Source organism: Corvus cornix, chromosome 21 (genome assembly GCF_000738735.6).
Source record: "Corvus cornix cornix isolate S_Up_H32 chromosome 21, ASM73873v5, whole genome shotgun sequence".
Classification (NCBI taxonomy): Eukaryota; Metazoa; Chordata; class Aves; order Passeriformes; family Corvidae; genus Corvus; species Corvus cornix.
Window position 1 is genome coordinate 1,889,548 of NC_046350.1, and position 23,633 is coordinate 1,913,180.

At 41.3% G+C, this 23,633-nt stretch overlaps 2 protein-coding genes across 7 annotated transcripts in view; both read left to right on the top strand.

Moving 5' to 3' along the window:
- The first annotated feature begins 353 nt into the window (after nucleotides 1-353).
- LOC104693363 (tumor necrosis factor receptor superfamily member 1B) lies at nucleotides 354-15,427 on the top strand. The gene is made up of 10 exons (XM_039564069.1): nucleotides 354-442; nucleotides 5,858-5,960; nucleotides 7,942-8,070; nucleotides 9,147-9,296; nucleotides 10,088-10,181; nucleotides 10,263-10,450; nucleotides 11,188-11,262; nucleotides 11,809-11,846; nucleotides 12,368-12,638; nucleotides 13,208-15,427. The coding sequence occupies exons 1-10, from the start codon at nucleotides 365-367 to the stop codon at nucleotides 13,504-13,506; spliced, it is 1,425 nt and encodes a 474-aa protein (XP_039420003.1). The 5' UTR covers nucleotides 354-364; the 3' UTR covers nucleotides 13,507-15,427.
- A 330-nt stretch (nucleotides 15,428-15,757) lies between these two features.
- Nucleotides 15,758-23,633, top strand: part of VPS13D (vacuolar protein sorting 13 homolog D) — a 97,053-nt gene continuing 89,177 nt past the window's right edge. For all 6 annotated transcript variants that reach the window (XM_039564112.1, XM_039564115.1, XM_039564113.1 and 3 more), the window contains exons 1-10: nucleotides 15,758-15,817; nucleotides 18,258-18,426; nucleotides 19,297-19,374; nucleotides 19,602-19,792; nucleotides 20,115-20,195; nucleotides 20,534-20,650; nucleotides 20,861-20,965; nucleotides 21,306-21,476; nucleotides 22,011-22,111; nucleotides 22,584-22,752. In XM_039564112.1, coding sequence (XP_039420046.1) covers nucleotides 18,330-18,426; nucleotides 19,297-19,374; nucleotides 19,602-19,792; nucleotides 20,115-20,195; nucleotides 20,534-20,650; nucleotides 20,861-20,965; nucleotides 21,306-21,476; nucleotides 22,011-22,111; nucleotides 22,584-22,752 — 1,110 coding nt within the window. In that variant the 5' untranslated portion in view covers nucleotides 15,758-15,817; nucleotides 18,258-18,329. The remainder of the gene's footprint in view (nucleotides 15,818-18,257; nucleotides 18,427-19,296; nucleotides 19,375-19,601; nucleotides 19,793-20,114; nucleotides 20,196-20,533; nucleotides 20,651-20,860; nucleotides 20,966-21,305; nucleotides 21,477-22,010; nucleotides 22,112-22,583; nucleotides 22,753-23,633) is intronic.

Consider the following 23,633-nt stretch of genomic DNA (forward strand, 5'->3'; position numbering starts at 1 on the left):
GCTCTTGGTGGATTTTTTCTCAGGAGCAGGGCTAAATTTATAGTAAAGTCTGTCTGTACCATCCCGGCCGCATGTGGCACAGGAGTGACTGGTACCGTATTAGTGAATATTGGAATGCTGCAAAGGTAACTTCGTACTGTGGGGCTAAGGAGTTGGACTTCAGTGATGCAACTCAGGGTGGTCTATGAATGGGGCTGAAGAGACCCGCCACACAAGCCGAGAGCCGCGTGTAAGCAGCTCCGATGTCCGGGCCGCGGGGACCGCATCCGCCGCCGCTCGGCCGTGCCCGGGGCGGTGCCCCCGGGGGCCGGACCCGTCCCGGGGCCGCGGGACCGCCCCCGCCCCGCCCCTGCACTCGGCGGCGATGGGGCTGCGCTGGGCGCTGCTCCCGGCGCTGCTCCCGGCGCTGCTCCCGGTGCTGACCCGCGCCGCGGCCGGGCGGGTGAGCGGGGCCGGGCGGGGCGGGGGCGCTGCTCCAGGGGTGCTGGGAGCGCTGCAAAGCAGCGGGGGAAACGCGAGTGGGCCTCGCCTGATGCTGCCGCTCTGGAGGTGCGCGGCGAGCGGGCAGCCTCTCACTGCTGTGTGTGCGGTCTACTTGTCACCTGTCCGCCCCTTGTCGCCTGTCTGTCCCTTGTCACCTGTCCCCTGTCTCCTGCCCCTTGTCACATGTCCGTCCCTTGCCACCTCTGTACCCCTGGGCTTGCGCTGGATTCGCTGTGATCTCTACAGCAACCTCAAGTCCCGCTCTTAAGACTGCTTCAAAGCTCAGCCTGTGCCCTTTGTCTATGTCGTCGTTACTTCTTGGCTCCCCAAAGACTAATATTTTTTCCTGGATTTTCATCGGAAATAGGTTAATTTTGCAGGCTTGTTCGAATGTAAAAACTGTGGTGAGTGTCCTGGCAAGTGCAGAGTGTAAACCCATATCTATATTACATTGTTTACACAGGAAGAGCTTGTTGAGCTGCTTTGGTTCCCTAGAGCTCTTCCCAATTTAAATCGAAAAGCCTTTTAATTTACAGTGAAGATCTGATGTGCTGCAGCTGTTACTGTTCCCCTTCATTGCAGTGGTGAATGTCATGTTCTATATCCAGCTGTACCACTGTTTGGCAATGAGGGCTTGTAACTGTGTCAAAGAGCTCGATGGGATCTGTTTGCCTTTGGCTCTGTGTTTTCTGTACTGGTATATTGATAGCACTTTTCTGTCTGATTTTAAAATGTCCAGGATTGTGAAGATAAACATGGAAATGTTGCTGAGATGTCCAGGTCACTGTATTCTCATGTGATATTTATGTTATTTACATGTTTATTTAATCATAGGAATTTAGGCTGGATAAGACAAAGGTTCATTGAAATCAGGTGAGGATGTCAGAATGTGTATTGAACCCGGAATTACACAATGGTCTTTTAAGGACTACTGGGTGCTATAGCAAGTTGATAATATAATAAAATAATTATTTTAACTGTTTCTCACTAATTTTTAATTCAGCTCTGTTTTTAAGGTGAGACTGTTTTGAACCTGATTTACGGGACACCTTGCAGTGGATAGGGTAAAGCAGATGGAGAAGGGAGAGTCTCAGAATTGTAGCAGAACTTATTACCAGAATTTAAGTGTCAGGTTTTGTCATACTTCATGCTGACCAAGGGGCTTTGGTTCAAAAGGAATTAGCTCTTCTCTCACTCTAAACATGACCAAAACATAACGATGGAAATAATAACAGAAACTTTCAGCATCACATTTAGCAAATAAGGAAAAGCCTATATATACAGTTAGAAAAACAAATGCAGTAGTTTCAGAAATACCACATCTGCCACAGAGCTGGAAAAAAACCCATGCCTGTTATATCAATTTTTAACAGTGATTTATTAAAGAAAACTTACTTTATTTTTGAGGGAAACAAACTGGCAAAACAAGAGTTCTTGAGTGACACTACTTGGGTTTTTTCTCATTCATCTGAAAGTCTCTGAAAGTTCCCAGCCTCAGTCCCTGTGTTAGACACAGGAACTGAACATCATTTTTGCCATTTTGTACAATTGAGTCACCAGAGTTATCACAAATAGCCTGAAATTTTCAAACAGAAGAGCTGGTGAAATGTGTATGTTTTTCTAAATACATATGTAATAAAATATACCTTGTCTTCCTACAAACTTGGACTTCTATAATTTTTGTGTGTTGTGAACAGCTTCCATATTCTGTGCATCTCCCTGCTTTCTCATTCTGAGAAGATGTTTTCATATTCTGGTGGTGAGTGGCAATGAAATAGAATTCCTGGCAGCAAGCAAAGGGAGGGGGGATGTGGAACTGTTAATCTGTTGGTGTGCGGCTGTGCAAGGACTCCTGCTTTATAGAAGTAAAGTGCAATATAGGATGGGAGAATAATTCACATAATGGGCCATAATCTTTGAGAGAGATGTGCAGCACAGCAGCTTTGAAAGAAACTTTATAGTGTGAGTAAAGTTGGCATAGCCTGATACAACTCCAGCTGATTTGGGAGATGCTGTTATCTGGTAACTAAACTTCAACAGAATTATTTTTGTAAATGAGAAGTTTAAATATTTTAGACAGAATTATATTTTTTGCTGTCTTCAGTAGGCCTGGTAGCTCAGCAGACAGTGTCTCTGTACCTCAAGTCCTTTCCATAGAAACAGATTTTACAACAGAGACCTCAGTGACTTCATTGTGGTTTCACATGCGTGAAGAACATTGTACACAGATGTAGTTCCTCTTCAGACTCCTCTGATTGACAGCTTAAGTTTGAAGGCAAATGTATGAAAAGGAGACCAGTAGAAATGTAGACATACGAGTTAGGATTAAAATAGATGCTTAAATATCGTTGTTTAAATGGCCTTGAGTGAAAATGTATGTTATGGAAATGGATTTATATATATTCATCCATCATGATAACATATTTTATTTTCATTATGTAAGATACTTAAATTTAAGTATACATAAAGTCCTTTCAGTTGGTGTGGAGACAGCTGTTAGCCCACTCCTCTCCAGGGAGTCATCTGTATAGTGATCTCTGTAGTGCAAACAGGATAATGATCCAAACAATGCAGGAACTCCAGAGTCAGGAGTCACTGACTTTGTGTATGTAACTTTAGTTATCGCTTAATGCAGAGAGGCATTGCAGAAATCTCCCTAGTGAGTTACAAAGTCAAAGGCAAGCATAGTTTATCCATTTCTCTGCCAAAATGTATTGCTTAATTTGATGTGCATAGAGCTAGACTAAATTTTGTGTTTCAGAATGTTTGTTCCTCTACTGATAGAATAACAGAATCACCAGGTTGGAAGGGACCTTCAAGATCACCGAGTCCAACCCATGCCCTAACACCACCTTGACTAAACCACGGCACTGGTTGTTTAGTTGATTGGCCACATCCAATCTTTTTTTAAACACATCCAAGGATGGTGACTCCACCGGGCTACCTCCCCAGGCAGACGATTCCAGAACTTTATGACTCTTTCAGTAAAAACTTTTTCCTAACATCCAAGACAGATGAGGCATTTTATTTCTACTTGTACCTGTCAAATTAAATGAAGTCTTCCAAAGTCTTAATTTTGTCCATATAAATTTCTTTTAAGTCAGCTGCCATTAGACACTGCTACCTAAACTGAGAAGCTCTAAGGCTGTAATGCAAAATCAGGTTAATTTCCCTTCACACAATCTGCTTGTAGAACATTGAATCACAGTAAAAACAGAGGATAAAATAAGGACCTGTGGGAGATACAAACACTAGCAAAATGCAAAGATTGTGAAATATAATATGGCCTCTACTCATCACTCTTTCAGCCCAAAGTAGCCAATGGATCTGGATGCCAGACAGAAATCTTATATGGCCCAACTCAGACTTTAGGATTGGTGACATTGCTAGAAAATTTGGGTCTTTTAGCAAAGAAATCCCAGAAGAGTTTTAAAACTAGTAAAAGGCCTACACTTCCTCTGACTGATTTGACAGCTTTGATTAAACTAGTTTGTTGGGAGTAGCTACTAAATGAATTGAATCCTTCCAGGGCAAACCAAACTGAGCATGCGTTTGTGCCTGTGTGTGCACAAATCGTAGCTAAGCCAGTCACAAGTCCCTTTTAGTTTCCCATCATGTTATTTGAGGACAGTTGGGGAGAAATTGTCAATTGTAAGTCACTGAGAGCCACAGCTCATCAGATAGAATTTCAGGGAGATTGTATTAGACAGTAGAGAGATCCTTCCAAGCACAACTTCAGAGAAACAGGCATGAACCCAGCAACTGACAGGTTTTCCTGTGTCTGTAGCTCACAGGGCAGGATTTACAACAGACAGGGAAAAGCATGAGATAAGAACTTTTTTCTTTGCCAGGAAGCCTCACCAGCAGGGTAATTTGTGATGTGGTTTATTGTATTTCTCCTTTTTTTTTCTCTGTTCTTGCAGTGAAGATTTATGTTTTGAAAAGGCTCTCAACTGCTTGTTTTAATGAAGTTGATCATAGTGACTACAAAAATGGGATGACAACATTTAATCTTTCCTCTTTTAATAAAAAAGTAACTTAAAAATACTTTTGATGAGAGCAGAGCCCTTTTCTCCTTCATCAGATTTTAGTGTCAGCTCAAGTTCATCATCCTGCAAACAGGATGATTTATCATTGTCCATCCTATGATATCTAAACTCAAGAAGACTTTTCTCTGCCTTCACATTCTCAGAAAAGGGTTTTTTTGACACTGACCATTGAGTAGGTTGACAAAATCCTGTTTCTGATCACAGGTAAATAAGAGGTAGAATATTTCAATGAGCTGCATGCTGAATTCCCTTTAAGCAATTGCTGAGGGTGGGAAACATTAGTCTCCTTTGTCAGTAATGTGAAGACACAACAGATATTCAACATGTTTTTCAGTAACGCGGAAGGATATTTTCATTACCGGCCTCCCAAGAGCTTGTTCCTGTTTTGATTTCCCTTTTTAGTAATGATTCCTCTAAATGTGTGTAGATTACGCATGGAGCAATCTCTTCAGATTGCAGAAAGCTGAGCAGTGTCACATCCTTTTTAAACAGTGCCTTTCTGCTCTAGCAGGAAACTCCTATGCTTGTCCAACCTAACAGGAGCCTTCTTTCAAGTAAGTGTATTTTTCCCTTTGAAAATAGTCGGCAAGTCATCAAATAATTTGACTCTTGTTCATTGAAGTCATTGAGCTGTGCTGATCAGTGTGAGCTGAAATCAGGCACCCTGTATTTCATGATTGTCTCTAATGCATTTAACCTGCATATTTGTCTGCACCTTCTGCAAAGGTGCTGCTTCTCAGAAGCAGCAGTGCAATTTTTGGAGGCGTAATTTTCAAAACATCAAGGCCTTTCTTGCTCAGGAAGGAATCACAGAGTATCTGGAAAGATAAAAGCCTTTTTTCCTTTTCTTTGGAAAGGTTGGCTGAAGTCTTTGAGCTACTTTGCAGTAAATGTTTTTCCCATAAACCTACACGTAGTAATTTAGGTTTCTCTGGTGTTTTGTCAGATGTTGTTTGAGCCGTGGAAGCTGAGGATAAGGCACTCAGCTCTTTGGTTTGGGGGATGCAGTAGTGACTGGGTGTGATGTTAATCCCATAGTTCCACTGCACTCTTTTGAACCTAAAACCTGGAGAAATCACTTTGTTCACGATGGTGGATCTTTGAAAAACAAAGGAACCTCAAAAGAGTCGAAAGCAGCTCATTAGCTGTGCATTGCCCTGCAGCCTCTTGGCACCTGCTGTGTTCTGTTTCACTGGGGCTACATCGGTGCCTTAGAAAGGAAAGTGCTTGTAATTGCATTGGTCTTTAGGTATTTGTCTCTTGTGGGTCTCTAATTCAGGATCAGAATGGACTTGTGACCCATGACTACCCTTTGATTCTCCTAGGAATACTCATTACCTTATACGCCACAGTTTGCACAATGCAATGATCCCAGCACCGAATTCTATGATGAAGAACTTAATAAATGCTGCAGCCAGTGCCCTCCAGGTAGGTTATAATTCAAACTATTACTTTACTCAGCCAAATTCTCCCAATTTTCAGATGATCATAGTGTATTTTGATTACTTACACATCTAAAGTGCATCAGATTTTTGCTGTGGTAATGCATTCTTCCTCAAAGACAACAAAACACTGTGACTGCAAAACACCTGCAAAAGAGACACATTGTCCATCAGAATTGGAGTTCTCCTACAAGGTTAACCTGGCTGGGGCTTACCAGGAGGTAGGTTCTGAGCTTGTTTAAGCACAGCTCTTCATGAAGTTTTCATTAAATTAATTAAAGTAATTTTAGTCAACATTGGAGGGGGAGCAACAGCTCACTAAGGGAATTACAAAAATTAGGCAACACAGACCCAAGCCCACTAATAAAAAATACATTGTAAAACAGGGCATGAAGTAAAGCTTAGTTTCTGCACTATGATAGTATCACTTAGACAAGGGGCTTTCCATTGAACAGGTCAATCTATCATTGCTCATTAAGGGAGTTTTGTTGTCTTTTACTGTAAATCCGACACTGCATAGCACTGTCAGACTGGGGACAGGACTGCAGACGCTGTCTGCTCTGAGCTGTCGTGTCTTATACACCAGGGGTGATTATTAGTGACCTGTAGTTAGCAAAAGTCATTGTCTGTGGGTTTTGGGGTTGTTTTTAGGGAGTGGGATAGTAATGTTCTTTGGAGATTTTGGTAGTAGGGTTTTGGCAACAAGTTGTAACTATATTATATTAGATACAGCAAAAAACCTGCCCTTTTTTCCTCATTACATGCTGAGCAAAGAAAATTTGTCTCCATAAATGCTGATCTGTCAGATCCGGAAGTTTAAACAGGAAATCAGTATTTGCTGAAACAGCTGCAGTTTCTTGAATTGACTGAAATTATCTAGATAGATCTGTCAAACTTCCTTTGTTCATGACAGATGAAAAGATGGTAATTCATAGGTAAAACTCTTCTGTTGTGTTATGTGGTGTTCAGTACTAAATCAGCGTAAATCATTAGCAGGATGTAGGATGCAGAATGTAAAGGTTCAAGTAAGTACAAGGAAAAACAAAGTCTTTGGAAATAATTCATTTGGCTCACCTCCAGCGCCTATTCTTTTGAAAAACAAATTCTCCAAGCAGCTCCAAAATTTTTTCAGTGTTATTCCTGCTTTCTGAGTATGTTTTCCAAGATATTTCTGTAAAGGATATGAGACATGGACTTTTATCTTCTTTGTCCTTTCACATGAAAGGGAAATGGCAACTGATGTGTTTTCCTTTTTCCCAAATGAATATGTTGGAATTCATATTTACATGTTCCCACCACTATACTAAGCTCTGTTGGTGGTGAGAAGCTTTGAAGAAACTACCTTTGATAGTTTTTAACTTTGTCTGGAATGCCAGTAGTTTCAGCAACTCCTGCTTGGCTCTGTTAAGGCTGGCTGGAGAGGTGAGGGAGAAAGTGTGCGCTCGTGTCCTTTACGTAGTGACAAGTGGTGAAGTTCTAATTCAGGTCTGTTTGTGATGGTACTTGATTTTGCCCTCTCTACTCACTGCCTTTAATAGCAGTTAGGGTCTCACCCAGGCACATCATTCTGGCATGTGCCTGACTTTGGGTGTGAAACACTTCCCTGTGTTCACCATAAAACAGCTTCTGCGAAGGTAAAATGTTTGGTTTATGTATTGTGGTAGCTGCACCTAAGTATGTGCTGAGGGGTTCTGTTCAGCATTGAGGCTGCCTTGTTTTGAATGTGGCTGGAATTCACTGAACTGAATGTAGGAAAAGGGGTCAAACATGAGTGAACATAAATCAGATTTTCCCTGTAGAGACATGCAGTCCTCCTTTATATCAACAGTTTCTTGGTATATGATACCAATCTGATAGTGTCAGTGAAGGGAAGGGATTCTACAGCTAAGAATGAAACTTAATTCCTGGTGATTTTTTCCTGTGAGATGCTTTCTCTATTTTGGTTTGCATTATTTTTCTTTTAATAGGTCAGTATAGGACAGGGAGCTGCAGTGACACCGTGGACACAAAGTGCAGCCCCTGCAGACCTAAAACGTACACAGCGATCTGGAATCACTCTCCACAGTGCTTTGCTTGCTCACCACCCTGCAAGAAAGGTAGGCTTGGATTAGTAAAGAGGCTTGTTCAAAGATTGGGCTTGGTTTAGCCTTGTCTTTTCTCCTAAGAAAACTAGGAGATTTTGTCAATCAGTTGTATAGTCCTCATGCTTTTGGAACGTGTAAGATTTAGGGATAAGAACCAAGGAAAAGTCTTGCAGGGAGCCCTGGCCCTTTCCAAGTCCTAAAAATGAGACACCAATCTTATATTATTAAAAGCTAAGACACTACATCACCAAAATAATTCCAAATGCCATCAGTAGAATAGGTTCCTTCTTATAATGTCCCATCAAGAGATCTTAAGACCTGACTTGGACACTGGTAAATGGATAATTACATTTCCGGCATCCTGTCATTTCTCATTTTATCTGCTGAAGTGACAACAGCAAACATGGGTTGTGACATTCCTCTCTTAATTTTATTTGTTTTGCAAAGCAGCAGTCAGTGAGAGCACACTGGTTCTGTTCACTGAAGCAGCTTAACAGTACATAAGGTAGAACATTGTACCAACACCTGTACTTTGGGCATCTGCATTAACAAACTCAGTCATGCTGTTCTCCATCATTTCTAGTGGAAATTGGTGTAGAACATTATATACTTGATTCACTGAGAAGTAAGTTTTAAGGATACAGCCTATGTTGAAAGGACCTTTGGTCTCATCTAAATAGATAATCTTACAAAGCTGGATAATTACAATGTGGAAATGTCTGTAGTAAAATCTCCAGACACTTTAAATACAGTTACATAATCTGCACAGACTGAAAATCTCAGTATGGCCCCAGGTACTGTAGTGGTGAACGCAAATGGCCATGTTTGGGGTTATCACAAAATATAACACAACTGCAGGTACAGAGTTTTAAGTGTGCACTCTACAGATGCAAATTTCTCCTTGCCTAGAGAGAGAAAACTCTTCTGAAAATGTAGATATTGGGGCATATAACACGTTTGATTTATGGTGCTATACAAGCCCAAAACTTGTGGAATGTGAACATCACCTCATGTTCACTCGAAACATTGCAGGCTGTGATTTTAAATGTTGTCAATGACATCTTGCTTTGTTCTTGTTTTAAAACCAGGGCTTGTACAGAATCAAACATGCACTAGGTCCCAGGACAGAGTCTGTAGCTGCCCACCCCATAAGTACTGTGTTTCCAAACTAGACGAGTACTGCGAAGTGTGTAGAGCACATAAGAAGTGCGGCAAAGGTTACCGGGTTTCCAGAAAAGGTAATTTGATTTTGAACACTCTGCTTACTGAACGCTTACTCTGGCCTAATTCCCTACACATGTGCATTCTTTTTAGGGTTTATTTTTACATTCTTAGCAAGTAGGCACTAACCAGAGTAACAGTATTCTCCAGAGGTATATCCAAAGGGACAACATGTTGCAATCTCTTACTTCATGTATCATAAAGTTCCCAATCCAACTTAATCTTCGTTTTGCTCTACCGTGTGATTTATTCTGTACAAGTGACTGAGATTCAAAACCACTTAATCAGTCCTTAAATCCTTGAGACAGGGCTTCAGGTAGAATTACTGTACGCCAATAAATAATGATGACTCCATGGTGTCCTGCAGAATTGATACGGTTTTATTAGTTGATGGAATCTACCACTCTAATAATATATCTGTCTCAAAATGACAAATAGTTTTCAAACATTTGAAACACTGAATATTTAAAAAAAATTAGGAATCATTTGAGAAGATGCAGAACACAACAGTATGGTAGTCAGTCAGTCAGGGACTAGTGAAAGAGCTCAGCTTTGTCTGCAGCACCACCATTTGAACCTTTTGGTGGGCTTTTAGTCCTTGAAAAAGATTGGCTATTAATGGCACCAAACTAACAGCTGGTTAATCTTCTCTTTGGGTTGGGTGCTTCAAGTGAATATCTTCTGTGAATAGTTATAGGCTGTATTTTTGCACTGCCTCTGTATCACTGCCAGGATCTCCTGCAGACCTTGACTATTCATTCTTGTTTCTCACCAGATGAGTAACTGGAGTTTTCCTCTTTGTTTAAAGGGACAGACAGCACAGACACGGAATGTAAACCTTGTCCTCCTGGCACGTTTTCCCCTGAGGAATCCTACAACACCAGCTGTACACCCCATTCCATGTGAGCCAGTGTTCTGTCCAAAGCGGCCTTAACTATGCAGGGCTTTCTGTCTTTCCTGACTTCTCTTTCTGTCTCTTGCAGTTGTAAATCAGTGGTTGTTCCTGGGAACAGCAGGAATGACACTGTTTGCAGTGACTCAGGAACAGCCACAGTTCTGCCTCACACCATTTTGAACCTACTCCTGACCCAAAGCTCAGCTTCCCACAAACCTGAAATAATAACTCAACCTGTCACGTTAAACTCTGTACCTGACCTGTCCCACATCACCGGTGAGCTTTAACTCATTTAAAGTCACTTTTGTGTGCCCGGAAACCAAGTTTATATTTAGTTCTCAGTGTCTCTCCAAGACCAGTCACCTGTACCCAAACAGAACCTCAGAAGAACTCAATTAATTCAATGTGACACTGCTTGGAGTGAGCTGCATTTTTACCTGTGCATCTGCACTATCCTAGTCCTTGTAAATCTGAAAATATTTCTAAAAAAACTCCGAACTAGATTATACAAGGCATCTCCTGAGAATTGTTGCTATAGCTGGTAGAAAAGGTATCTTATATTCTGGACTGAGGCAAACCTGACCTGGTGAGAGGTCTTTGGAGTCTTCTGTCAGCCTTTCCTGAGACAGGAGGTCCTGACAGCATTCCCAGGTTGGATGTGTTCTCTCCTGTTCACAGCCCATCCAGAAGGCAGAGATGTTTAGGAGCATTCTGAGCTACCTTGCCCTGTATGTGACAAACTTGCTTGCCTGGAGAAATACCTTTTGTGACCAAGGCCAAAACTCTGTCCTCCCTTTTCGGGAGAGGAGAATTCATTTTTATGAAGTGGTAATGACTGGAATGAGACTTTGGTATCTGACAATTAGGGCATCAAATATGAATGTCAGACATACACAATACTTGTAAATTTAGCTTTTGTAGGCATGGGCAGAAACTACAAAACTGCCTTTTTCTAATTAGATCCTTTGTTAGATCAACCTGCTAAATAATTTCTCCTCTTTATTTATTTTCAGGAGCAGTAGCAGGGCCACTGTTATTGGTCCTGATAATTGCTATTTTGGGGTATTGCTTAGTCTCAAACAAAAAAGGTAAGATTCATTAAATGAAAACAAGCAAATCTGTAAAAACTGGGAAGTCACCTTATTTCCCATTAATTTGAGCCTGGTGGTTGATTGAAGTTAGTGTCTTAGAAGATGCCAGCTTTCTTCAAATCTGTCTTGTTCCTCAGATTTTAGGTAATTGTCTAAACACACAAAAGCTTTGGAGTTGGACAACTGTGCAACAATTGTGCTTCTACTGAAGCTTGTTAAATATTCGGTACTTCATCGTTTAAATATTAGACAATTTCAGGTGTCATAATTAAACTGTGGTTTATTGTCATCAATACATTTTCTCGCTGACACTATACAAGCAAAATTATGAATTCATGCAGAGGCTTCTCTTTGCTTCCTGGCTAAATTTAAGTCACAAAATTAATACAATACAGCTTTCAATGTTTTCAAACTGTCTGTAATAAGTGTACATTTGGAGTTTATTCCAGGAGCATGGGATCACTCAGCCTAGTTTAGGGTGCAGCTGTTGCAAATGGGACAGGTTTGGGTGCTAATGAACTAACTGTCTTTGCTCACTTGCAGCCCTTGTGTACTCTGCACCAGCTACAGAAGCAGATTTGGTGAGCGTCCTCTCTTTCCATCTCTTCCATTTCTTCAAAAGTTATACAGAAATCATAAATTCTCACCTAATTACAAGTAGAAGAAAACTGCACAGCAGGAAGAAAACTGGAGTGAGAATGGGGTGGTTTGGTCCTCAAGCCAGGGTGTAAGATGTACCTTATATACCCCACATAATGTCCCACCCTCACTTTATGTGAGGCTAAAATCAGCAGTAAAACACAGGTGGGGTTTGGAAAACCAGAATTTACAGCCTTTGGTCCCTAAGTAATCAGAGTAGTGCTGTGGGTGCCTTCAGGAGATGGGTTCATTTTGTGGAACCCCTAATGAGATGTTACAAATTTTACTTACAGTCATCACTATGCAAATGAAAATAATTATAGAATGGCTTGGGTTGGAAAGGACCTTAAAGCTCCTCTAGTTCCAATCATCAGTGGTTTCTTTAGCTGCCAAAATACTGACCAAAAAGTGGGCTTTTTTTTTTTAAAGATTAATGTTTTGCATTTCTCTGCAAATGTTCTAGCCTTTTCCCCCTCCAGAAAAACAGTGTGACAAAAAAGTGAGAGATACAGAATTGCAGAACTCTAGGAGTTCTGAACAGGAGCAACAGCATCTCTTGGAAACTTCTGGATCCAGCAGTAGTGTCCTGAATAATCCAACTGGATCTGCAAGCATCAGTGTAATAAATAAAAAGAATGATGAAAGAAAAAACCCAGAAGGATTTCAGCAGCAACATTCACCTCCAGAAGGTTCTAAACTCCACAGTGGAGACAGACACAGCTCTGTGAGTTCAGGTAGGAATGATTCTGAACAATCCAGAACCTCTTGAAATTTGATTATCAGTTATGAATCTTTTTAGCAGAAGTTTAAATGGCAGGATAAAACATATGAGTCCGGTTCAGCAGAGAGAAAATTTAGTAGCTTTTGAAAAGAAAAAGTGATTGTTTTAAGTTGCCACCCTGAGACAGTAAAGAGAGAGTTTTCCCAGTGGAGAAACAGGTATTTAGGGACTAGGGGATCACGTGGTTGGTGAGTGGAAGTAGGAGTCAAAGGGAGCAGTTACAGAAGAACATTGTCAATAGCATTTGAAATGACAACAGATGGGCAAGGAATTGTTTGCAATCCAGGGCTCTGCATTCATTTTTGTAGCCTTTATTTCTGGGGTGATATGTGGATTTTATGGTACCAGTAAAACCCACTAAAATGTTACAGAACCAACTCCACCAGCTTGACTAAATTAAGTGAAGCAAAAAGATACTGAGTGTCTATTTTAACTGTAGGTCAAAGAGCTGGATAAAGAATCCAGCTGTCCCATTCTGGTTTCATTCTTCCATGTTTAATGTGTTGTATATTTATTTGACAGAACATTCTGGTAACGGAGGAACGCAGGTGAATGTGACGTGTATTGTTAAGTTTTGCAGCCCTGACTGCAGCTCCCAGTGCCCCGAGCAGACTAGTTCAACTAGAAGGGATTATGGAAGCACTCCCTGTTATTCCCCAACAGGGGAAGAAACTCCCCTTTCAAAAGAAGAAAATGCCTTGAAAAAAGAAACTGAAATTCACATCGCAGTGGAAAATGAGGACAATTTACTTCAAGACTTACTTCCACAAGAAATGAAGGTTCCTCTGGGTATTCAAGATGCTGGGATGAAAACTAGTTAAAGGAAATTACAGATCATATGCTGATTAACTGATAAAATTAATCAAACAATCTCTGGTGTTATAAAACAAACCTCATGGTAAATGTAGCTTTCTTACAGAGATTTGAAATTTCAGATGAATATAGACACTGATGCTTTTGAGGTTTCCAGTCTCTTCTGTCACTTTGCAGTTTAAAAGACAAAGCATTCAAATTTTTTAAAATTTAATGGCCAGCTCCTCCCTTTCTTCAGTGATACTCTAGAAGGACCTTTATGAGACTTGAAAAGGAACATTTTTCGAACTTTATGCCATTAAGTTTTCTCCTCAGTCTTCTTGTGGTGATAATTTGGGTTCAGGTCTGCCACATTTCAAGAACATGGCTGTGACCAGCACTTCTAAGGGACTGGAGTTAATTTATCATTCTTTCAGTGCTCAGGAATCATCTGTTTGATTTGAATTTTAAAGCTTTTGCATTCAGTTTCCTATCCCCTATCTTAGTTATCTTTGGAAATATCCTCCTGGATATTTCTTTTGTTATTACAGTTTGTTTTTTCTCATTATCAGACCAAATTTCTCAAGTACATACAGGGTATCAGGAAGTGAAATCTTTTACACAAGCGTTTTTTACAACTAAAATTACAACTGTTGTGTCTAAACAACAGCATTTCATTCTCTGTATGTAGTTCATTTTGTTTTAGAAGGGAAAACCTAGATAGAACTGTTGTTATCTTGGAGTAGGAAGTAAGTTCCTTTTGTTGACAACTCTAGAGTTTGTCACCTTTGTGTCCTGGCTGATGTAACATGTTTCCCCAATTGATCCTGACCTCATTTTTGAGGTAAACCATAAATCCAAAGTATTTTCCCTGTGTTCAGTGACTATTAGAGCAGATCCCTGTGATTATCTTTGTCAGATAGCTCACTGCCCTCAGGTGGCAGAGCATCATCCGTAATAAACGGAATTTACTGAAACTGCAGAACCTGAAAATCCTGTTCTCCTTCACTGCTTGATGACGCTGGAGCTCCAACCACCTCTTACAGAAAATTAGTGGAGGTTCTCCTTGAATTAAGTGGTTTGGAAGCCAATATTTAGAAACCCACTTCCCATAATTATATTTTACATCTGTGATTTAACTGTCAATTGTGGTGGCTGTGTTCAACCAGAATCTGCAATCCAGAGTCTGAATCCCATGGGAGTGAAGTCATACAATGACAGGTAACTCTTGTTTTATGCCATAAAAACACTGTTGGACTATGTGATCGCTGTACTTCCCACTGAACTGTCCTAATCTATTTCAAGATAGACACAGTGGTTGTTTCTGAGGCCTGAGACGTAAAAAGATCTTTTGGAATAACATTTATTCTATTGCTACAAAAGAGTATTCAAATTTTGAAAATACAGATTTTAAACTTACACGAAAGTTATGAGGTTGCTGATATTATTTCTGGAACTGGGAACTGACAAACAGGTCTGTAGTTCTACTATGAAGAAACTTTTTACAAATGTATACTAAACTTACACTTGAAGGTAGTTTCAGGAGACTTTGAAAATGGGCACATTGAAACTACTACAGAACTGAAGGATTTAGGCAAGAACATAATTTTTCACAGCACTTTGAACCTCTTGTGCCGTAATATTTCTGTCATTTTTTCTCCGTCAGCTCCCATTATTGGCGCCATATTGAAGCAGCAAAGGAAGATTTTTGAAGAAGTTTAAAAACGTTAAAAAAGAGGATCCTGTTAAAATAGTTAATTTACTGAGTTTTCAAATTAAGGAGCTGTCACAGAGAGAAAAGCCATGTTTTATGTTGAAGTAGGAAAAATGAGCCTGCATTTGCTTATACAAAGTATGAAAAAACCAAACCAAAACGAGAAACATATCTTTTTATAGATATATGTATCGTCAAGTTTCCTGACCTCTTTATTAAACAAAATTCGGATTTCAGCGTGGCTCTCTCACTGCACAGGTTACCTATCGCAGCTGGCCGAGCGCGCTGAGGTTGTTACTGAGGAGCCGCTGCTCCTGCAGCCTGCGGGGCACTGACTGCGGGGGCCTCTGCCGCTCCTTCTCTTCAGCCCGGCTGGCCCAGGGCCCTGCGCGGGCCCCGGTCGCTTTTCGACCCCAAACCCGTCCGTTTTCAGCCCATTCCCGCGGGCCGGGCCTGGCCTGGCCTGGCCTCCCCTGTCTGGCGGCGGTCCGGGCCCCGCCCCAGGGGCGTTACCGGGCCCCGCCCGCAGGGGGCGGTGCCGCCGCCCCATCGATCGCTCGGCGCTCCCGCACCCGGGCGCGCCCCCGCGACGGCCTGGCGCCCGGCGCCCCCCGCTCGCAGCGCAGGTGAGTCCGGGGCTCCCGAGGGGCCCCCGGGGGGCACAGGGAGGACTCGGGGTGCCCTCGGCCCCGCTGCCCTTCCCTCCTGCGTCAGCCGCCGCTCCCTCTCTGCGGGTCCGGCATGAGGGGCCCCTCCCTGCCGCACGCCGCTAGCGGCGCCCCGCCCCGCCCCGGGGTGGGTGGGCGAGGGGCGGCCGCGGTGCGTCCGGGTCCTTGCGCCCACCGCGGGGCGGGGAGGGCAGCGCTGGCCCGGCCGCGGGGGTCTCAGCCTCGCGCTGGGGCCTGGGAGTCCCTCAGGGCCTCCCCGCCCGGCGCGGGCCGTTCGCCGCCTCATGCTCCGCGGGGCTTCCCCGGGGTCCGTCCCGCTCCGCCGGGCAAGGTGACCTTTCGCTTCCTCCCCGGCACGCGGTGCGAGCACACAGGTCTCTGCTGCCGATGCCTCGTGTCCCCGGCACTGCCCCGGAGGCTCCTTCCCGCCCGGTTTTGGGTACCGGGGCGCTGCAAGAGCCCCCCGGCCCTCCGGCTGCTGCCCTGACACCTGCCCCGGCTCCGCGGCTGCAGGGCTTGCTCTGCCTCCCCCTGCGGAATATTGCATCCTTTTTTCAGCAAGAAAGGAGCTCGCTTTGAGCCAGGGCCTGGTTTGGGCTTTGGTTCTCACCCTGACGGTTCTTTTTGTACTGTGTGTGTTAAGGAAATTACAAAACTGTCATTGAAAATACGTGCCTTGTTTTAATTCCCAGGGCAGCACTGGGAAGCTCAGCAGTGCACTACAGAGCTAAAAATATAAAAGCCTTAAAACATTTGAAAGATTCCTATATGGTTAGTTATGTCCCACGAGTTTAGGTTAAGGATGTGATGTACTTTATTTACAGTTTTTAGGGTGACTTCAGGTATGGTTCATGCGCCAGAGGGTTTCAGTCACTGGGATGTTGATCTCGGCTGTGCTTAAATGTTTCTTCACGATCTTTTCTCTGCTTTGGTTCCAAACACCGGGAGATTCCTTTTTTAATTGACTTTTTTTTTTTAATGACGGTGTAACAAAGATGACTGTATATGCTTTTGTTTGATCTTGAGCTTGTTATCACTTTTATTAGAATAAAAACCTGTAATATAAGCTTGGTGACCCAAGAGAATGAATGCTTAGTCTTTATTTTGTGGAATAATAGTATTGTTTTGGAAAATTGTTGAGAAATTTTACAAAGGCAAAACTGTTAAACACATTTTATGTGAAGTCACATGCCTGAGTTGAATCGGACTTGCCTGTGCTATTTTCTGTTTCATTCTTCAGGACAGCCTAGTTTCACTTTCAGCCCTTAGAAAAAGCCTTTCATTACTTCCTAGGTTCTGGTTATTTAATTTAACTATTAGTTAAGTATTTTCACTACCTTTTTAAAAAAGAAATAAAAGTTTAAATGGGGTTGCCTAGAATCAAGCGAGCGTCATAATGAGAAAACTCTAAATCTTAATGCAAAATTTAAAATGCGACTCTTGAAGTTGTCATTTCCTTCTACTGTCAGCTGTAAATAAAGAATGTATTTTGCTTTTCTGCTTTGTAGAATTCAATGGTTTAGGCAGGTACATGGGATTGGGAGAGTTTTTTAAACACAAAATTGATACATTTATTCCATTCTAACCTCAAGAAATGGCCTGCATACTTTTTCCTTACTGTACCAGCTTCACCCTGCCCCTGCAGGAGCTATGAGTAGTTAGTTTTGCAATTCAGTGGTTAAAAAGTTGAACAGGGACTTCGGGATTTTAATGCTCTGATTACCACAGAAGTTGAAACAGAAATGGCTGGAGAAGAGTGAAGGGGAATGTTCAGGAGTGTGACCAGTGGTGCTTCTCTAATGTAGCTTTTTCCCTCTTCAGTGCAATAATCTCTGCTGCCACTTTGAAAACCTGTTGGAGTAACTGTTGATGAACTATTTTTGGGGCTCGTATCTGATTACTTCCCACACACACGCTCTCCCAAAAAGGGGTTGAGTAGGGTGAGTTGCTTCACGGATGTAGTGTAAGAATTCTACAAAAATACAGTTGGCTTCAGGCTGTTACTTCAGACCAGGCTGCTAAACCCAGCATGGTGAAAATACGGACAGCAGAGAAGGCCAGTGCAAACTTCAGATCAGCACGGAATTTTGGCCTTTCCTTTTCTGGAGGAGGATTGTAGATTTGCCTTGTTGATTATTGCAACAAGATGTAATGTTTTGGTTAGAAAGATGATGGAAAGGTGAACTTTATGTGCAAATGGGAGTGGTGTGTAATCACCAGATCTCTATATGAAGCTGATTTGACACTTAAAGGTCATAGGATAAAGCTTTTTTAAGGTAGAAATCAATCCTTAGTGCTTTTACTTTTCTTTAGCTAGATCACGGCAGGAATTGAAGTGACAATTCTTGTGTTGAGAGTGGATATTTCTGACAATAATTTTCTTGGTTTTTTCTTTCAGACTGAAACTAATTATGGAAGAGAAATCCAGAAAATGACAGAAAAGCATTAGTTTTCCTCTTCTAGGACAGTCATGTTGGAAGGATTGGTAGCCTGGGTCCTTAACACCTACTTGGGCAAATATGTCAATAACCTGAACACAGACCAACTTTCAGTGGCACTTCTAAAGGGTGAGGGAGGCTTTGTGGTATTTTCTGTACTGTTTTCATATTGTGATTTAGAAAAGTGTTATGTTTTTGTAATAACTGGAAGGTGGAATAGAAATAATCACTTAATACTGTGTTTAATGTTTATATAAACCGTTTTAATACAGAGTTTGGTGCCAGAACTTTGCAATAAATAGTAAATGACCTTATGTTCTTTGTTGCTTTTTATCAACATTCTTAAACCAATTTACATAAAATTTTCAGAAGTATGCTTAGCTGTCTTAGCATGTTGAATTTATGTCATTCTTTCTTGGTACTGTGCAGCAACTTTCCTGTCAAGGGACCATGGCAGAAGTGTCCTCCAGCCTCTTACCTCCTTTTATTGCTCGTAGTTACTCCCTGTAATCTGGTTTGTGTCATGTTGCATCCACGAGTTTTGTACTTTGTACAGAGTCCTCAAATCAATGCTTTTTGTTCACCCTTTGCCGCTGTTATCTGCTGCTTCTGGTGAGAATGTTTTGTAATACTCCAAGGCTTTTCTGTGTGTGCTTTTTACAATACTAAGAAAATAAGTATCTCTTTTGAAAAGACAATAAGGAGAGGTTTTGTCTGTGGCTACAACGAAGTTCAGGTCTAGAGCCTCACAGAAGATTCCTTCTGGATGACCTCATCAAGTAGTTTGAGCACATGACATTGGAAAATTAACAAGTGTATCAAGTAACTGTTGTGATTGTAACACAATCCGAAGTGGTAGGTTGTCTGTTCTCGTTAAATCCCATTTAATTTTAAAAAAACGCAAACAATGCCTGTCATTTTAAGCTTAGAGTTGTAAAGTTGGCTTTCTTTAACATAGTTTTATTTAGCAGACTTGTCTTTTTGTTCTGCTTTGTATAGGTGCTGTTGAATTGGAAAACTTGCCACTAAAAAAAGATGCCTTAAAGGAGCTGGAATTACCATTTGAAGTAAAGGCAGGTTTGTATTTTGCTTGTGTATGCAGGACAGATGTTTCTAAACAGGAAGTATTGCATGTTTTAGGGGACCTGTGAGTCAGAGGCTTGAACAAATGAGGTAGCCTGATTTTTAGGTTATTTCTGTTCTAGCTTGTTTGTTTTTTACATCACTTTTTCCTTGAGGATTTTCAAGGGTGATAAAGTAAATTTTCACAGGAATCTGATAGTGTGTCTGTTTTGTTTATTCAGGTTTCATTGGCAAAATAACACTACAGATCCCTTTTTATCGTCCACATGTGGATCCATGGGTGATATCTGTTTCAAAACTGCACTTAATTGGTGCACCAGAAAAAAGAGAAGAGTTTGATGAGGAAAGGGAAAAGTTGCAAGAGAGAGAGCACAAGAAAGCCCTTCTGCTGGCACTTGAAGAAAAATGGAAGGTGAGTCAAGCTTGTGTTTCATGGTGAAGAAACGTCTGTGGTGGATGGATTGTACTCTAAGTCTCCTAATGAGAGAGAACAAATGCACGGGAAATGGAGTTAGAACTTGATTTGTACATGCTGACTGACGTAGTACAATTTCTGCCCTACCGCCCCTCACCATTATGTCGTATGTCGCACATATGTCGGAGATATGTAAATATCTTAACCTGTTTATTTTTTCTTTATCCCTGTTAACAGTGATTTCAGTGTAACAAAGTATATTGTCTCCTCACCAGCTGTTACAGTGGTTAGTAATGTTTATCCATGTTTGCTCTTACAGAAAGAACAACAACAGAAAGGGGAGTCTTACTGGTACTCAGTTACCGCATCTGTAGTCACGAGAATTGTAGAAAACATCGAAGTAAGTCTGTGCTTTCGAGTGGTTGGCAGTTACACATTTGCCTTTAAAATGGAGAATAATTGTAGGATAGCAAAAAAAGTACAGTGGTACAGTGTGTTGGGAAAGTGGCTCATTTTTGGGAGAAGGGCAGGGTCTGATGGTGTCTGAAGAGAAGGTAGAACCGGGGAGTACAAAAACAGAAATGAGGAATAGGGTTTCTCTTAGGTTAAATATCTAGTAGAAATTAATTGGAAAATTGCAGAAATTAGGTATTAAATTGCTCCAGCATTAATGAAAAGTACTACTGTCTGCCATAATGATGTAAATAGTATCTTTAGTAATGTCTTTTTTTTATCCAGTTAAAAATCCAGGATGTGCATTTGAGGTTTGAAGATGGTGTCACAAATCCCTCACAGCCATTTGCGTTTGGCATCTGCATCAAAAATGTGTCAATGCAAAATGCAGTGTTTGAACCAGTAAGTGCAACTTGTGCATACAAGAGCAGCTCAGATGGGATGCTGCGTTTTACGGGTGCTAGTAAATACTCAGTAAAACATGGCATTTTAATAACCTTTTGGTTGTTGTAATAAATTGAGCATTTCGTCTTTTTTATTTGGTATGTAGAACTAAAAACTACATGGCACATGGTGTGTGATCTTGACTTTACTCCACTTCTTCTACTCCAGGTGGAAAAGCTGATGCGGAAAAAACAGATGGATGTTGCTGATTTCAGTGTTTATTGGGATACCAGTTGCACTTTACTGGGTGACCTTCCTCCTGGGCAGCTACAGGTACATGAGAGAAGTTTTGCATACGAAAGAGAGGTAGTTGTTACTCTCCTTTCTGTACTGCAGACCTGACTGGTGTAGAATTTATTGGATTTGGTCTTTTAAGAGCAACAGAAGTCTATGGTTTCATGCTTTAGTGATAGGATACATGTGCGATCCACAAAGGCTGTGCTGTGAAATAGCTTGTTTTACTTTTGAAGAGAGAACATGTTCAATAAATTTTTTCCAATGGACTGGCCTGCTAGTAAAGTACATTCTAGTACATGAAACCAGTGCATCCTAATGACACCACGACACTGTTGTACACTCATTTCTTAGAGAGTAATTTGCTTGTAACCCCCAGGAAGCAATGGATAGAAGTATGGAAAGTCGTGATCATAATTACATCATGGAGCCTGTCTGCACTTCTGCTCTTCTCAAGAGAAATTGTTCTAAGGAGCCTTTAAGATCCCGCCATGCTCCACGCCTGGAATGTGACATTCAGCTTGAGACGATACCCCTGAAGCTCTCCCAGGTAAATAGCAACCATTTACCTGCCAGTAACTGGAACAGATATCATAAAACTGGCAGTGTTTGTGACAGCTTAAATGCTATTATTGTAGCCTAACATTAATACTCTCTGAAAGATTTTATTTGAGAGGCAGCTCAAAGAGATATATTGAATAGGTTGTTCTAAAGTCAAGCATTCAAAATTATTTATTTATTTTACTGAAACCAATTACTGCAAAAAGAATTAAATTGTTGTTTGTTTATTGTAGTAATAGGAAGGGTGCATGTGGGGGGGTTTGATCTGTGCAATGTACAATAGCAGCTGATGTTATGTTGATAACCTGACATGGAAGATTTCATTCTGTTTTTGTAAATAAAGCTGTAAATCGAATGTCACACATGAACTACTAGTTGCTGGGAGAAGATGTGTCACATTGGGGAACAGAATTGTTATAATCCTAATCCTGCACCATGTGCAGGCCACTGGTTTTTTCCTCTTCTTTTCCTGGGAAAACACTCCAGTATCACCTCACTGATCTGTGTGTTGTTTCACTAAAAGATGCAGTATCAGCAGATCATGGGATTTTTAAAGGAACTGGCTAGAAAGGAACAACAGCTTAAATTCAGGAAGTGGAAACCAAAGGTTACAGTAACAGAGAAGTAAGTACATCTCCATATGTGGTGTTGTCAATAGGGTATTACAAGCTATATTAGAAAAACTAGAATGAGACAAATACAAAAATGTACATAATAACAATATGTTAGAGATTCAGTTTTCATGTTTTGTTCCCCTACCTCATAAATGAGTTTTAAATACTCAGATGTAATTCAGACGTAAAATTATCCTTACCGGAGGCTTTCAATCCAGTCTGTGTAACTCTAAATTTTGTTGTCTGTGCCTGATATGTGGCAGCTGGACTAAATCCCATTGGAGTGGTGGGACCCTGGGGAGCATCGTCCTACAGTCTGTAGGACCAGCCCATCTGTGCTGGCTCCAGTGCTACTGCTTTTCCTGGCCGTTGGCCCATTGCTTTTCACTGTGTTTCCTGCACCTTTCACCAGTTGGATATGGACTTGGGTTAGGTTTTTTTAAATGAGATACTGGTAATACAGCAATTGAAAATTGTTCCAGCTGCCGGGAATGGTGGATCTTTGCCCTGAATGCAAATCTTTCGGAGATCAGGGAGCAGAGGCAACGTTCCACCTGGCAGTTCGCGCTGCATCGGGCCCGGGATGCAGTGTCCTACACAGACTTGTACTACAGCAAGCTGAAGGGGGAACCACTGTCTGCTGCAGACCAGGTATTTAGACTTGAGTTTCTTCTACAGTGATGATTAATCATCTTACATTTGGTTTGTTTCATCTTTTCATGTTTAAAACCTGGGCAAGATAAGAAACATCTTTAGTTGTACTGCAGTCTGTTTTCACTGAACAGACTGTCTGCTGACCACAGCTGAGATTTTAATGATGAAACCTGGGCTTGTGGGAGGTGTGCGTGCTGCAGGGTTCATGTGTTTTTGTTTTGCACCGCAAAAAGCTGATTGGTTTTTGAGCTGTAACCAGTGTTCACCAAAAATAGCGTTAACTGCTATAGAATGCCTGTGACAGTTGGTGACATGCTTTCTTAACTCATGTTCTCTGTAGATCCAAAAGGTATTTAAATACCAGAGATGTGTCTACCCATATGCTTCGGTAGAGAATTGGGAAAAATTGTGGCTACTTGACAGTGTGTTTGGGGTTATTTGGCGGGTTTTGTTGGGGTTTTTTATTTGTTTTGTTTTTCCAAGTTGATTTGAGGATGAAGAATTTAATGCCCCTAATAATGAACCTATGACCTACTTCAGAAAGAAAAAACCCATGAACTACAATTAGCTGCTTTTTATCTTTAGGTATATTGGGACTTTTGCTTTAAATCAGTTCAGGGCACCATGTACCTCACCTGTATTAATTAAAGGCGCAATTCTGCTGTTACTTTTAAGTTGTATGTGGTCCTTACTTATGTAATTTGGAGATGAACTGTAGGAGTAGGTCAATATACAGAAAATTTTTATAGTACCTAGCGAAGCCAGGTCTCATAGAGCTTGTATTGTGTTCAGCAGAGCTGTGAAATGTAACAAGGTTAATGGCAGTGGACTAGAAAAATGTCTTTTGCTTTGTGGTTTCATGATAGTTTTTTTAGACT

Coding starts and splice junctions, on each gene's coding strand:
- LOC104693363 (XM_039564069.1), top strand. CDS start 365: ATGGGGCTGCGCTGGGCGCTGCTCCCGGCGCTGCTCCCGGCGCTGCTC. Junction 443..5,857: donor CCCGCGCCGCGGCCGGGCGG/GTGAGCGGGGCC, acceptor TGATTCTCCTAG/GAATACTCATTACCTTATAC. Junction 8,071..9,146: donor CTCACCACCCTGCAAGAAAG/GTAGGCTTGGAT, acceptor TTTTAAAACCAG/GGCTTGTACAGAATCAAACA.